Below are 15,987 nucleotides of genomic sequence, written 5' to 3'. Positions count from 1 at the left end.
CAAGGAGCTATTTAAAGCCAGCTTTGTGCTGCCTCAGGCACCCACGCAGCGAGGCCCCCGGGCAGCAGCCTGCGCCTGATTCCGCTGCCAGCAATCACTCCCTCCAGCCTGCAGGCCGCTATTTCTGCCGCGTATTTACAGGGCAGGAAAAAGGGACGGGAAGAACGGCTGCTTTTAAACACAGTTCTATTCTCGTGTTGATGACACGAGCAGATTGAAGGCTAGGCAGATCAAGGTTTGCAGCTGAGAGGAGCTGGCCTGGGAAGGAGATGTGAGCATTTCCTGCAACAGGCGCACCTGGGCTGGTGCAAGGGCAGGAGGCAGGAGGCAGGAGGCAGCGGGAGGCGGGTTCCCCACATGCCTCATTCCTGTAGGGACTGGCTTTGGGGGCTGGGGGCTTCCTTGCCTGTCCTATCTGGCAGAGGCTGGAGTGCGGGTTGCCAGCGCAGACACTTAATGCTTACCTGAGAGCTGGGACAGTTTGCCCCCAAGCTGGAGGCCTGGAGTCTGGGGACAGCGCCCCAGCTTCCCGCTCTCACCTGTGGTGGGGGCAGGAGAGCACTGACCTTCCCCGTGGAGTGAAGGAAACGCCCACACCTGGGGGCACCAGTTTGGTTTCCTCAAAAGCAGAGCCTGAGACCAGGACTTGGGTGCAGGGACTTTATTTGGGGAGGGGTTAAGTGTCCTGGGGCTGCCGTAACCAAGCATCCCAGACTGGGGGGCTTACGACAACAGAAATCTCCCCTCTCCCAGTTCTGGATGTCAGAAGCTCAAGACCCACGTGTGGGCAGGATTGTTCCTTCTGAGGGAGTCGGTCCCAGGCCTCTGCCAGCTCCAGGTGCTGCCGGCACCCCCTGGCACTCCTTGCTTGTAGACACATCACCCAGTGTCTGTTCCTAGTCATGTGGCGTTGTTCTCTGGTTCCTCCCCTCATCCAGGCATCTGTCATTGGATTTAGGGCCCTCAATCCCGCACAACCTCTTTTTTTTGTTTTAAAGATTTTATTGGGGAAGGGGAACAGGACTTTATTGGGGAACAGTGTGTACTTCCAGGACTTTTTCCCAAGTCAAGTTGTTGTCCTTTCAGTCTTACTTGTTGAGGGCACAGCTCAGCTCCAGATCCAGTTGCTGTTGTGGTTGCTAGTTGCAGGGGCGCAGCCCACCATCCCTTGCGGGACTCCAACCGGCAACCTTGTGGTTGAGAGGACGCGCTCCAACCAACTGAGCCATCCGGGAGCTCAGCGGCAGCTCAGCTCAAGGTGCCGTGTTCAATATTAGTTGCAGGGGCACTGTCCACCATCCCTTGCGGGACTCTAGGAATCGAACCGGCAACCTTGTGGTTGAGAGCCCACTGGCCCATGTGGGAATCGAACCAGCAGCCTTCGGAGTTAGGAGCATGGATTTCCAACCACCTCAGCCACCAGGCCAGCCCCAGCACGACCTCATTTTAACCAATTATAGCAACAAAGGTCCTGACTACCATGTTTCCCGAAAATAAGACCCAGCTGGACAATCAGCTCTAATACATCTTTTGGAGCAAAAATTAATAGAAGACCTGATCTTATTTTACTATAAGACCAGGTCTTACATAATATAATATAATATAATATAATATAATATAATATAATATAATATAATATAATATAATATAATATAAAATATAAGGCTGGGTCTTATATTAATTTTTGCTCCAAAAGATGAATTAGAGCTGATTGTCCAGTTAGGGGAAACAGGGCACTTCCAAATAAAGTCCCATTCTGAGGTTCTGGGTAGACATGAGTTTTGGGGCACTGTTCACTCCAGTACAGGGGGTGATGTGCCAGAAGCAGGAGCACAGGTGCAGGGAGAGCAGAGGAAGGAGGAAAATCCCATAGGTGCTTTGCTGGCTGGGGTGTTCAGGTCCTAATCCCACTGGTGAACCCTGCAGAGCACATGGAATGCACCCCAAGTTGTCCCTTTGAAGAATGAGTGGCTGGGGCATTTATCAGCAGCTCCTCTCCCCCGGTCTGCCTGCCTCCGAGCTGAGCAGACACCCCTGCAACGCTACATGTCATGTGACGCTGGAGGTGGCTGCTGCGTGGCAGGGGCTGCACAGGGGCCATAACACCAGTACCACTGCAGCCAGCAGTCAGTCACCCCGCAGTGCTCACATCTGCTGACCGCCACTGGCTCCCGGAGGTGGTGGCTGTCACAGCAGCTGCAAGAACACTTCCCAGGCGCCTGGGTACCTGCTATGGATCCTGGGAGGTGCTGGATCTATCAGAGCCGCAGTGCCCCTCCCCCAGGTGGGAGTGTGGAGATTAAATGAGGGCCTGTCCTGAAAGCAGTTTGTCAGCTCCAGCTGCCCTGCCTGGGGAAGGGAGATTGGGGGTCAGAGAGGGCTCAGCATTGCCTCTGGATGTGGCTAGCTGTCCCCTGGGGATGGCAGCCTGGGTTCTCCCTACAGGAGGTTGCTGGTCTTGGGTGATAAGGTCCCAGGGGATCTCCTCTTTCACCTGGGGACAGCTGGGGCCCTTTCCCCAGAGAGAGAGAGAGAGAGAGAGATCAGACACAGCTAAGCTGTGAGGCCTTGGCGTCCAGAGCCTCCTGCTGGGCAGGGCCCTGCTGTCCAGGTGCTGGTTCTTTGGCGCTACCTGGCAAGGGTCCCGCCTGTCCTGGCAAAGCCGCCCTTGCCTGGCCTGAGTGAGAGCTGAGTGTGTCATATGTGCGCACGAGCACATGCATGTGTGAGTGTGCAATGTTAGATCTCAAAGGTCACACGGAGTCTGAGGTGGACTTTGCCTCCAGTATTCAGCCAGCCACGTCACCTCCTACCTTCGACTCTGCAACTAATATGGCAGACTCATGGAAGGCACAGCTGTTTGCTTTTCCAGTTCTTTCCTTTAAACAGAGTCCCAGAAGTGGAACAGTGAGACCACGTGGCATAAACATCTTTAATGCTCTGGGTGCTTTTTGTCACCTTGCTTTCTAGAAGGCAGTCCCAGCCGCCCCTCCTGGTGGACGGAGTGAGGCCTCCTCCACACCCTGCCCAGGGCGGGGCCACAGCACAGAGCCTCTGCTGTCCTTGTCCCGAGGCCTGGAAGCCTGACTCTGGCACAGTTGACAAGTAATGCTGGGGTTGGGGCCACACTCTCAGTCTTTAAGCAGAAGGCAAAGGAAACGGAAGGGGGCCTCGCGAGGTGGTGGCACCCACACAAGTGGCTGGGCATGGGAAGCCCCACCCTGGCGAGCTCAGCTCCCCACGCAAGGACAGATGGGAGCTCTGCCACTGCGTCTACCTGTGATGCTTCGAGCTGACCGTGATGCTGTCCATCTTCATATGGCTAAAATAGAGCCCACACGCAGCCCCCAGGGAGCAGCCACAGTATTGCCATGGTGACCGAGGTTCTGGGTGCTGCCTCCTCAGACGCACATCAGGCCACTTTGGGTTTTAAATATAATCCCAGGGGATGCAAGAGTGCGACAGGCTCCGCCTACCAGCGGCCTTGTTTGACTTCCTCCACGGGCGCTGTGACCCGCTCATCCTAGGCTCCCAGGAGAGGGGCTCCATTGTGCCGGCAGGTCCATCGAAGAGATGGGCAGCGTGTCCCCTTTGGCCTGGGCTGGGGCTGGCCCTGTGACCCTGGACAAAGCACTGGGCCACCCTGACCCTCAGTGTCTGCCTTCAGAGAATGAGGCCGCGATTCCCACATCCTAGAGAGGTGCTGAAGGTCTCTGAGGTGACACCTGACAAGGGGACTTCCTCAGGGAGACACGATTGTGCCTGGTGCAGGGTGTGGACCTGGAGGGTGGGAGTGCTTGTGCCTCAGGGTACAATACGACAGTGACAACTGCAGGCCTCTGCTGTGATTCTTGGTGGGTGTGTGGGAAGTACCATACGACAATGCCTGGCACAGCGGTGTCCAGCCCTTTCTAGCCTCAAGGTTGGTGTCCTCCCAGCCCCTCTGTCTCCCAGGCCAGCGTCTCCTTTCTTATCCAGCCCCTGGACACAGCCACCCCACCCCTCCTTGCTGTCCTGCCTTAGCCAGACGTGGCCTCTCTGGCACATGCCCCACACGGAACACTCATAGGTACAGAAACACGCACAGGCAACACATACAGGGGCACACGGAGAAACACACACACACACACACACACACACACACACACACTCCACTGGGGTCCACTCAGCTCACAGGCGCCTCCCAGTGGCCTTAAACGGGGACACTTATCTAAAGGGTGACGACACTGTGAACAAGAGACAGGAATGGTCCTTGGGGAGCTGAGGGAGGCGCCCACGGAGGGGAAGTTGGAGGGGCTCCCTCCCCAGGCTGGAGCTCGGCCCGGGTGTGCGAACTCAGGGCTGCGCAGAAGCTCCCACATCCTCAGCCGCACCCCCCACTCCCAGCGCAGCCCGGGAAGCAACAAGCCAGCCCCTTCCTCACGCCTGGCTCTCCCGCGCCCTCTACTGGGAACGTGCAGCGCTGCGCTCTCGGGAAGGAGGGATGCTCGGCCTACCAGCGGCTGGTGTGCTGGGGGCAGACAGGGGCGCTGCCCAACAGCCTGAGGGCGCGGGCCACCCCCAAATGCCAGCCGGGCTGACCCTCCCCGTGGAGGAGCTCCACCTGTAATTACAGGTGGTAAATGGTGAATTTGGAGCTGAGAGGTGACAGTAACTGGCACATGGACTCACACAGAAACACAGATACACACCCAGGCCCAGAAGCCCGCAGACATGCAGACACCCCTCTCTCCCTCTCCCTCTGGGCAGGACCCTGCACAGCGGGATGGACCCACCTTTTCTGAGAGTTTCCAAGGCCATGTCACTGGCTCCCTGCCTCCCCTTCACGTGGCCCACAAGGCCCCCGGGGTCTGCCCCAGCACTTCTGCATTCTCACCTGTCCCACACTTCCACACACCCTGCTCCCTGAGGCCACCAGGCCTTTGCACAGGCCAGCCCTCTGCTCCCCTGCTCCCCTGCTCCACTTCACACATCCTCGGACCCCACAGCTGGCCCCTGCCAGGACCTGGTCAGATCCTGCTCTCTCTGACAGGGCTGCCATGTTTGTGTGACCCAGTGACGGTGGCCTGTCCCCCCATTGGTGTCCATGAGAGAGCAGCCACATCTGGCTGGGTCACCACTGCATCCCGGCACAACTTGGGGCACCCAACCAACACCCGCCGAATGAATAAATGAGCAAGTGAAGTGAACGTCATCACTTGCACCAGTTTCTCAAAATCCCGCGACTTGTGACAAAGAAAGGAAACTTCTGCTGCCCATGCCTCCCATCTGTGTGGGCCCAGTGCTGTCAGTAGATGTCCTGGGCTCTTCCTGTGACCTGCTGGGTCCTCGTGGTCCCCACTGGGTCAGTCTCACACCTGCCAGGATGACCATTGGACCCCCCCACCCCCAGGTGACAAGAGGGCACAGGGAGTGCTGGTGGCTTCCACAGGCATGTCCCCTGCCCGGCCGGGTCTGTCCAGGGAGGAGGCGGGTCAGGATTGGAGGGTTTCTCCTCGGCCCACACCCTTCTGTGTTGTGGGATTTTACAAGAAGCCCATGTCACTTTTATAATCACTTAACAAAAACACATCTTTGAATTTTCATTTGGAAATAAGAGGTGTTGGTGATTATGAAAGTATATGAGGTCTTTGTGAAAATCTGGGCAAACAGAAACTGCCCAGAGGAGAAAAGGACTCTTCCTCAGCCACTGGGTCCCTCCTGGGTCTGTCCTGGGTCTTGTGCTCAGGTCCAAGGGTCACCTTCCTGCTCCGCCCACGTGGGTTGTCCTTGCACCCGCCTTTAAGCTGCTGATTGCAGAAGGGGAGAGGTGTAACTCTGCCCAGTGACCCCCAGAACAGGGCCCGTGGTCCTAGGAGGCCGGCCTGGTCCCAGCACTTCCAAGGGGTCTTCACCTATTCATTCATTCATTCATGCATTCATTCATTCCACTGTGTGCCAGATGCTCAGAGACATGGGGACACAACGTTGACCCCGGTTGACTGGCTCCCAACCCCCACCACTTCTGGAGGGGCAAGTGGTCTGAACACTGGGGAACAGACACCCCCCACCCTCCGGTCACCAGGGTCCAGAGCAGGTGGCAGACACAGTGATGGCACTGGGTGTGCCCAGGACATCACAACCTCTCATTCTACCCTTGAGTCCCTAACAGGGGTGGCTCAGCGCCAGTGGTCACCAGGAAACCCCCGAGGTCACCCGCCCCCAACCTTCGGAGGTGGTCTGAGGGCCTGGGCGGGTGGGGGCCTTTGATTTGCAGAGCTAGTTGGTGGGCAGAATGCAAAAGTCCTTGCTTCCACCTGTTCTCAGGGGATCTTTTCTGGGCACCGCAGGCTACCCTGTGCCCTCATTCCGGCCTGGGGCTCGATGTGGTCCCAGAGCCAGGAGTGGAACCTTCCCCCCAGTACTCCCTCCTGAGATAGGCACCCCCAGCTCCCCAAGCCCGCGGAGAACAAAGCCCTCCCATCCCAGCCCTCTTCCGAACATCCCTTGCCAGGATTGGGGACTGCAGTGACCCAGTACCAGCCTTCAGGAGGGAGGCTCCCACATGGCAGCTGAGGCGAGACCAGTGCCCAGGGGACACTGGATGCCGGTGGCTCCAACCCCAACAAGGCTGTCCCGGTTAGAAAGGGCTCTGGGGTTGTGCTTGGGCTGTTGTGTCCACTGGGGCCTTGGCTAGGGCATATCCGAGAAATGGTGTCCCGTGGAATGGCCTCCCACCAGCTCGTCCTGCCTGCCGTGGGCCTCAAGCTCTGGACTCCTTCCCTGTTGGGCCACGCTTTGAGGCAGAAAATCAGAACACCCGGGGATGCTGTGGGATGTCAGATGGCCTGTGCCCATGAAGTGCAACCTGTCGGGAGTGCCCAAGGCTGTGGGGACAAGGCTGCAGGCCTGGCATGGGGGTGGGGTTGGGGGGGGGCTGCACCCCACACATTTGCCTCCTGGGCTGCCGCTCCCATGGCAGATTCCTGCTCATCCCTCACAGGGTAAACACTCGTACCTGGTTCCCCTTCACGTCCAGCTGAAAGTCATGGAGCTCTGTGCCCAGGCTGGGGGATGCAGTGGTCACCCCACAAGGGGGAGGCGGGCAAGCAGACTGATGCAGGCAGCAGGAATGCTCAGTAGAGACTCAAAGGAAGTGTGGGTCTGGGAGAAGTGGCTCCTGGGAGAGGGAGCAGCAGTGAAGAGGGCCTGAGGTGAGCAAGAGGCAGGCATGCGGCCCGGTGGCCGGGTGGCCAGGTGGAGTGAGCCAGTGTGAGGATGGTGAGAGATGAGGGCAGAAGGAAATGGGACCCCAGTCCCTGCAGAGCCTGGGGTCTTTGCCTGTGATCCATGGGGGATCATTGGGGATTTTGAACACCAGACAGAGGGACACAGACTGACGCATGTTTTAAGGACATTGGAAGCTTCTGCAAAAATCCCAGTGCTGAGGGTGGAGCGGGAGGTGGCCGTGGAGGTGGCAGGACGTGGTTGGAGTCTGGACCTATGTTGAGGGTGGAGGGGAGGGGCCCGGATTTGCAGCTGGAGGGGAGCTGGAGGGGAGTGGGGTGTCAGAGGCAAAGGTGACGCCAAGGTTTTCGAGCTGAGCACCTGGAAAGGTGGGGTTGGCGTGACAATGAAGGTGGTGAAGGGCATGGTGGAGGGGGGTTCAGAGGAGCGGGCTGAGCTTGGGATGGCATTCGGAGCCAAGGAGGAGCGATGGGAGCGAGAGTCCTAGGGTGAGTTTCCAGGGGGTCATCAGGGGTCAATTAAGAAAAAGTCTGAGGAGTGACACAGGAGTCCTGGTGGGGGAGGGACTCAGGGAAAGGGGCAGGAGAAGTGGGGTAAGGACTGCAGATGACTCCCTCCTGACGGGAACTTTGTAGTAGAGCAGAAAAATGAGCAGGTGGGTGGAGGGGTGTGGGGTGCAGAGGGTTTCTTTAAGAAGGGAGAATTCACAGCACCTTAAGTAGGTGAGAGATGGGCCGTCGAAGGGCTTCTCTGTGGCCATCTCTAGGAAGAACGTGAGCTCTATGACCATTTGGTTCCCTGGGGTCCCTCCAACGCCTGGCACCCAGGAGGCGCCAGGAAGCATCTGTGGAATGAGAGTGAGTGGGAAGCCCTTAGGACTGTCCAGGTGAGGAGTGGTGAAGGCTTAGCAGGGACTGCGTCAGAGGTTGCCAGCTGGGTGGAATGTGGAAGGGGAGGGAGGCAGCCGGAGAGTAGCCAATGGAAGGACCGGTTTGGCAGGGGTGGCAGGGATGGGGGCTGCAGACCTATGAGCCTGGGATGCCCACCTGGGGCCCAGGTGAGGTCCTGCTAACAGCACATGTGGGTCTCTGTGGAGGCAACCAGTAAGGGGTGGGTTCCTCAGGGAAACCCAACCCCCACAGCTGTAGGCCCCTAGAGAAGGCGTGAGCCGTGGGTAGTATTCAAACGCAACTGTCCAGACCAAATGCCAAGGTGGACGTTGTGGATTCAGAAATGAAGGTCATGGGCGACCTCGGCAAACGCAGTCTCCTCCTCCCAGGAGCAGAGGGAGCCGGCTAGCGAGTGTAGACAAGCCTCCCCTGCAAGGGGATCTTGGATTCCACGGTGGAGGAGGGCGGCTGGGGCCCGGACAACCATCGGGGCCTGGACCCTCTCAGCCGTGGTCTTGGCCGGGGTCTCAGTTCCTCGCAACCTCGGTCTCCGCATCAGTAAACTGTCTGGACGCGGGGCACTGGGGATTCGGGGTCGGAGCTGCTGACCCACACTTGTCGTCCCCGGAGGCGGACCTCTCTCTGGCCGCCCCCCGCCCACGTCACCAGCGACCCACTCCTCTCTGTACCCCAGACCAGCGCTTGCCCTGGAATCACCCAGGTCTTGTTAGTATAGACGGCTGGAGTTTCGATTCAGCGAATCTATACCCGAAAGTTGGCATTTCCAAGTTCCCGGGGCGCTGCAGCACGGAGACCCCACCTAGGAATCGCGGGCACCGAAGCCCACTGCACCGAGGGGAACGCGCAGGGCGGCTGCTGTCGGAGTCCCGGACCGCCGGAGCCGCCGGGGGTTGCCGGGCAGAGCCGGGCCGCGCGCGCTCCCATTGGCCGCAGGTGGACCGCGCCCCGCCCGACAGGTAGTGTCCCCGCGCCGCGCCATTGGGCCGCGGACGCGGGGTCCCCCGGGGATTGGCCCAGGTGGCAGCCCCGCCTCGCCCTTATTGGCCGCAGGTGCCACCGCCCCCGCCCCGGGACCGTCCGCCCCACCGATTGGCCGCCGGCTGGGTCGGCCATGTTCGGACTTCCCCCCCGCGGGGCCTGACGCCGGACTCCGCGGGAGCGCGCCCCCGCCGGCCGCGCCCCCTCCCCGCCTCGCTGGCCGCCGAAGTTCTGCGGAGTTGGCGCGGCCAGTGCTTCCCGACCCGCGCCGAGTGCTCCCTTCCGCGTTCCGCCGCCGGCCCCACCTGGCGCCGGGCCCCTGGGGGCCCCGTGCCATGGCCCGAGCGCCCTGGGCGCGGCGCTGACGGCGGCCGGCGGAGCGCGCCATGCCCAGCAGGACTGGCCCCAAGATGGACGGGAGCTGCGGCCGCGTCCGGCTGAAGGCGCACTACAACGGGTGAGCACTGGCGCCCGACGCCGGCCCTGCGGGGCGGGCGCGGGAGCATCCCGCGCCGCGCGGGTCGTCGGGGGCCGTGTCGCCGCTGCAGTGGGCAGCCCAGAGCCAGGGGCTCCCGGTCGCGGCGCGGGAGGGAAGGAACAGCGAGGCCCCACCGGGCCCAGGGGCGTCCCGGGAGGTCCTGACGCGTCAGCGCCAAGAGGCGGCCGGGACGAGGTTTTGCTGGGCTCGGACTTGCGGGGGGGACTCCGCGGCGCGGGCGCGGGAGCGGGAGGCGGGCGTCGCCGAGCGCTCCACGGTCCTGGGCAGTGTTGACATTTTCCCTGGAAAGTTGGCTAGGATATTAAGGCCACAAACCGTAAGGATTAAAGTTTTTGTCAAATTGTGAAAACTGCTGGCAGACTTTTAAAAATCGGGGTTTCCTAAATTTTCTCAATTTCCGCGGCCAGAGATCTCAGTTTAAGGAAAGTTTATGACCCATGCGAAGGCCAGGCGGTTAGTCGCCCGCGGTTGCACGAATGTCGGGCGCCTGGAAGGGCTCGGCGCGGTTCGGTTGGGGCCGCACCTTTCGGACACTGATCAGCCCCGCATCCGCGCACAGCACCTTGGACTCTACCTGCCTCGCTGTGAAATGGGGCGAGCCGGCGCCTCACAGGGGTCAGTGGCCGGGAGCGCTGGACACTTGGCCGCCGAGCAGCCCTGGTGGGGACAGAGGGGGCGGCGTCCAGAGGCCAGATCCCGCCGCCGCCCCTTGCGCGGTGTACACAGCGCTCTAGGAAGAACTAGGCTCTTTGGTGCTGCTTTCCACCGGTGTTGGTCTCCAGGAGTCCCCAAGTCGGACCTGGCTGCTCCCAGGGTCACCACTGCCCGGTGGGGGTGCGCAGAGCGGAGCGCCGACCCCACGGGTGAACTTGGCGGTTGCGGCTGTAGTAGCATGGAGTGGGGTCTGCCCGGTGGGCACAGCCCTATGGGCACCGCCCAGCCAGTGCTCAGGTTGAGCAGGGGCTTTGGGTTGTTGACCTGAGCGTTTCTTGTTTCCGGTCTTGGGTCAGGCCTTTCCTGTCCCCTCGGTGGCCCTCAGCCTGGCTGAGGTGCAGAACGGTGCTGGCGGGTTGGTGGCAGAGCCCCAGGGAAGAAGGATTTCTGGGGGCCGCACTCGCAGGCCTTTGTGAAGAGGCCCTGAGTTCTATCCTTTGGCCAGGAAGGGTGGGCTGCGATTAAAGCTGGTGGGGTGTCAGCTAGGCCCTGGCTCTGGACCCGGCCACAGATTTGAGTTTCTCCACTGGCTTGCCCAGGGGTAAACTGTGGATCCACTGTGGAGCCTTTCAATTGAGCAACCGGCCTTTGTGAAAATCAGAGATGGTGCTCCATGAGAGATGCCCGCACCCGGAGTGGCCTGGGCCTGGGGGTGGGGGTGGGGGGGGAGCAGACCCTCCAGCCTTCCCCCGGGACAAGTTCCAGGAGGCACCTGTAGGCCTTGAGCAGTGGCGTGGGGGCCACAGTGGAGGCAGGTCCTGGGGAAAGTTCCGCAAACTTGGGGGAGTTCTGGGGAAGCCGCCCCGCCCACCACGTCCGCTCCCCTGGCTTTGGCCCCGGGAGAGCGATTTGGTTACCAGGAGTAATGTGACCAGTTGAGCCTGGTTTCCTCAGGCAGAGGCGGCCACGCCCCACCGCTTTCCTTTTCCTTCCATTCCAGCCTCTGCTCCTTCCTCCCCTTCACCCATCCCATCCCATCCCATCCCTCACCTCCCCCCTCTTCCCTTCCCGTCCCTCTTCCTCGCCTCCTCCTCCCGCTGCTCCAACACTCCTCTCCCTCCCGCACCCCTTTCCTGCCGGCTGTGCCTGCAGACACCCCACCTAGGTTCCTTCGCAGGCCCAGCTCCTCACTGCCTCCCGTGCCTGCTTTTCCTAACGGCCTCCTGCATGGGCGCTTCACCCAGGGACTCCGCTGTCTGAGTTGGGAGACCTCGTCCTCAGAGCGCGGCAGTGATGCAGGTTCCAGAAAGTGCCCACCAAGGCCAGGGCTCTCACACAGACCCCCCCAGGTCCAGGTGAAATTCGGTCTCTGGATGAGATGCTGCTGGTGCCTCTGGGAAGGGGGATGTTTGGGGGCAGCCCGGCCGGGGGCCAGACACATTGAAGACACCATTTTTTAAAAGCGGGGGAGGCCCTTCAGCTGCCCCTCTGGTCACCCTTTCCATCCCCTGAGACCTCCCGAGGCTTGAGATCGGGGTCTCCCTCCCCTCTAGCTGGGCCTTTGGAGGGTGTGTGGTCACCGGAGTCTGAGTGGGGTCTGGCAGCACCTGTGTTTCCCAGGGAGTTTTCAGGGGGTTTCCGGTTGATGGTTGGGGTGTTTGGAGACCCTATTCTGCCAGGCTAAACCTCACATGCCCACTTTTCTAAGGTCATAGAGATGACTGTGCTGGGTCTTCCCTCTCCAGCTCAGAACGCGAATTGTCCAGGACCTGCCCTGTGCGAAGCCCAGGCAGGGGCTGTGCTCTGTGGCCTGACATACCTGGGAGTCCAGGGAGGGGCAGTCCACCTGGTCGCCGGCCCCGGGCTCTGGCTTGCTCAGAGGGGCTGCTGGATTCAGGATTGGGGTGCGATCAGGGGTGGGGGTCAGGGGCCTGGTGGGGGTGGGGCCCCTCCCCGTGGTGCTGCGGTCCTGCCCAGGAGGGGAGGAGCCCAATGGCTGCAAATGGCTGTGATGTGTGACAACGAGCCCTGATGCCAGGCGCTTCCCAAGGGTTGGGGTTCTGGGGTTTTACAGGAGCTGCCCACTTGGCCTCTAGGCCCTGAGGCGTTGCAAGGAAATACTAGCTTCCACTTGGGAGAGGTTCTTGGGGCAGGGAGAGGTCAAAGGTGAAGGGGTGGTCGACCCTGACTTCCAGAGTTCCCAGTGGCAGGAGGACTGGGGACACTGGGTCAGGTGACAGGCGTGCCGGGCAGTGTAAGTATCAGGTCTGGTGACTCCAGGGTGTGAGGTAGGCGAGGGCGGGAGCTTCGTCTCTGGAGCCCCCACCAATGAGCCAGGTCGCCCCTCTGTGCCTTAGCTTCCCCGTCTGCTGAGATGCGCAGGCTGTGGGAAAGATGGGCTGGGTGAGCCCTGGTGGAGAGCTTGGGGTACTGGGGGCAGGGGCTGGGGGAAGGGGTGGGCAGCTGGGGCCATCTCCCTGTAGCCCCCAGGGTGACTGAGGCCTGTGGGCTGGGCTCTGGGTTGCTATGCTGAGCCAAGGTGGGCGCCCTGTGCATGGATCCCAGATCCTGGTGGCGCTGGATTTATTGCCTTGGGAACAAAGTCTGCATAGACTTGTCTCATGGAGTTCAGAAGCCAGCGGTATCAACACCAAGCAGACCCTATACTTCCACGGCTTGTGACTTTTCAGAGCCCTTCAGATTTCTTTGTATAGGCTCTGCCCTCTCATGTCTCATTGTCAAATGTGGGTACATTTTCCCTGCAGCTTCAGTGTTTCCCGTGAGGATGTGATTTCCTGCTCAGACTTTCCCTCTGTGGTGGGGGGACAGGACTGGCATTCATGGTGGGGAGTGGGAGCCATGCCCCCGCCTTCCCTCCCTCCCTGTCCCTGGGGGGGGTCGCACCCTCAGAGCCCTCAGAGGGTGACCCTGAGCTGTACCCAGACATCCAGCTCTAGCATCCCATTTTGGGATGAGTTATGTGACTTTCTTTTCACACACACAAAAAAAGTGCCTGCAATTATGTTACAGCCTCACCACAGGCCCTTGAATGGTCGCTCCAGGGTTTAAAACAGCAGCCTGGACTGTGTTAGTCCATTCTGCCCTCGCCCCCACCCCACGTCCCCCTCCTCCTGCAGGTCTCAGTCCTTGCGTGTGACGTGCCCTGGTTGGCACTATGCGGGTTGGGGGGAAACTTTAATGAAGCCATGGGCTTGAACTGAACAGCCTGTGTCCACCCCACCCTGCCCCACCTGCTGGGGTGACCTTCGGGCCGACCTGGGACCTGAGCGGGTGCTGGGGTGCTTTCTGAGGCTCTGCCTGGTTCTTTCTCCGCACGGAGCACCCAGGCACCTCCCAACAGAGCTCTCCTTTCTGGGCTGGGACAGTCACTGTGCTGACTTAGCAAGACCGTGATTGGTGGCTCCTTGGGGAAAGTTTCATTTCACGTATTTCATCAGTAGCGCGGTTAATCAGTGACCGTGTTTGATTTGGTTTCCCTGTGCTCCGTGGTGACCACTCATCCTCTGCCTAGGGACATCCTGATCACCAGCTTGGATGCGGCCACCACCTTCGAGGAGCTCTGCGAGGAAGTCAGAGAGATGTGCCGCCTGCACCAGGGGCAGCCGCTCACCCTCAAGTGGGTGGACAGTGAAGGTAGCCCTGGCCCTGTGTCATCCGTGGAAATCCCTGAACCTTTTGTGCCTCGCACTTGGCTCAGCCCCTTCCTTGGGGAGATGTGGACCATGCAACTAAAGGGGTTCCCTAGTGGGGACCTGCAAGTGCCCAAGGGCAACTGGGTTGGGTGGGACAGGAGAGACGCCCCCTGGGAGGAGCTGGTCTTGACACAGGAGAGGGCCGCAGGGGTCTCCCCATGGGCCGCCCTTACTCTCCTGACCTGACCTTTCTCCTAGTCCCGGCTTTTCCAGTGGGTGGTTAGTCAGGATGAGCTCTCCCTGTTCTCAGGGCAAGTGGGGAGGGTAAGTGCAGCGAGGGCCTCCCTTCCCCCTCGCCTGCCATCCCTCCCTGCTCCTGCCCCCTCCCTCCCCCCCTTTCCCTCCCTTCCACCTCTCAGTCAGACTCATTGGAGAGCTGAGGGGTTGGGAGACAGTCCAGGAGAGACCCCCTTCTCCAGATCACTACGACTGGCAGCTTGCAGCTGAGGGGGTAGGGGAGCCCCTTCCCCTTGGTTCCATGGGGCCCTGGTTCTGTGAACTTCTGTGTCCCCATCCAGCATGGAGGGCAAGGAGCCGTTCCCTTCGGGCTGGGACTGACCTAAGAAGAATGTGCTTCATCTCACCCAAGCCCGGGACGTTAGTTAGCCCAGCCTCGCTGTCCACATGGCTTGTCGGGCGCTGGCTGCTGGGTGAACGTGCTTTCCTTCTGGGTGTGGCTGGGTTCTGACGTGGGCCCTGGGCTGGGGGATGTGCTGGCTGTTCCACGTCCTCCCAGCTCTGCTCTGGGGGACTTTGCCCCCCAAACTCGAGTCTGATACACTGAGTGTGAGTCACGTGGGCCCCTCTGCCTTAGGCCTGCAGTGGCCTCAGTGCTGTTTCCTGCCCTCCTAGGTGACCCCTGCACTGTGTCATCCCAGATGGAGCTGGAGGAGGCCTTCCGCCTGTCCTGTCAGCGCAGGGACGAAGGGCTCATCCTTCATGGTCAGTGACACCTTGGGGACCTTGGGGCCGGCGGGGCGGGGCAATGGGAACCGGGGCCAATCTTGGCACCTCTGCAGACCCCCTGGGAGACCGGAAGCCACACGGAGGATCACAGTTTGAAATCTTAGGTGCTAGAGCATGTAAAGACATTGGCTGTAAGGCAACTTGGGTTTGCTTTTCTCTCTTCCATTTTATTAACCCCAATAAACGTTGCTCTGACTGGTGAAGAGTCAGTGAGGTGTCTTCTCACTGGACACGGGAGCCTGGCTTCTGCTTGTTGATCCTCGGCCGGTGTCACCGGGACCTCCGAAGCAGGGCTCGCACACCGGCCCCCGCATTCCTGCAGCTCGGAGGGTCTGGGCTCACGGCTGGCACGGGCACGGCTCGGGTGGACCGGGGCTTTCCTGTGGGTGTCCCCAGGCTCACAGCTTTCCTCCGCCCAGGAGGCTCAGAGCTGGCTTAGAAACGGAGGAAATATTCTCATTTCAGTACAGCCTGTAAGTTGGGGTTTTCAGACTGCTCCCCAGCACTGTCAGGGTTCTGAAGGGTGTCTGTGGGGCCCGAGAGATGTGGCCCCGGCAGCTGTGGCCAACCAGCCACGTCTGCAGCCCCTTCTGGTGCAGCTTCGACTGCCAGGCATGTGGCCGGGTCCAAAGTGTGAAACCGCCTGGCGTTTTCTGTCCGTCATCATTTTGTCTGACGCTGGGCAATAGTTGGTTCAAAGACCCAGTTTGTCGCTCTGGATACCAGTGGCATTTGGATTTGAAAGTGCAGCTCGTCCACTTGGTGGTGACAATGGCGCTGAGCTCATTCACGGTGCCCGTCATGCTGACAGCTGTGCTCCAGACTAAGCAAAAGGTGGCTTTAATGTCTTCTCAGCTTCTGTTTAGTACGTGTCACGGAGTCCAGGGTGCACTTGGAAGTGCCTCACCGTGAGCTCTGTGGGGAGCAGGCGGCGAGCGGGGTGTGATGCGCTCGCAGCGGGCGGCTCCTCCGTGGTTGTGTCAACACGCCACGCCAGGCGCTGTGCTGCCTGTTTGTCTCCCGTGACTCCCCAGCATCC

At 60.5% G+C, this 15,987-nt stretch overlaps 1 protein-coding gene across 2 annotated transcripts in view; it reads left to right on the top strand.

Annotated features, from left to right (window-relative positions):
• Window positions 1-9,260: 9,260 nt before the first annotated feature.
• Window positions 9,261-15,987, top strand: part of PRKCZ (protein kinase C zeta) — a 93,457-nt gene continuing 86,730 nt past the window's right edge. The window contains exons 1-3 of one of the 2 annotated variants that reach the window (XM_019712080.2): window positions 9,261-9,573; window positions 13,802-13,923; window positions 14,835-14,924. In XM_019712080.2, coding sequence (XP_019567639.2) covers window positions 9,503-9,573; window positions 13,802-13,923; window positions 14,835-14,924 — 283 coding nt within the window. In that variant the 5' untranslated portion in view covers window positions 9,261-9,502. The remainder of the gene's footprint in view (window positions 9,574-13,801; window positions 13,924-14,834; window positions 14,925-15,987) is intronic. The other variant, XM_074334256.1, reaches the window with a different exon arrangement.

The sequence above is a fragment of the Rhinolophus sinicus genome, linkage group LG06 (genome assembly GCF_036562045.2).
Source record: "Rhinolophus sinicus isolate RSC01 linkage group LG06, ASM3656204v1, whole genome shotgun sequence".
NCBI lineage: Eukaryota > Metazoa > Chordata > Mammalia > Chiroptera > Rhinolophidae > Rhinolophus > Rhinolophus sinicus.
This window is presented reverse-complemented; position numbering and strand designations above follow the sequence as displayed.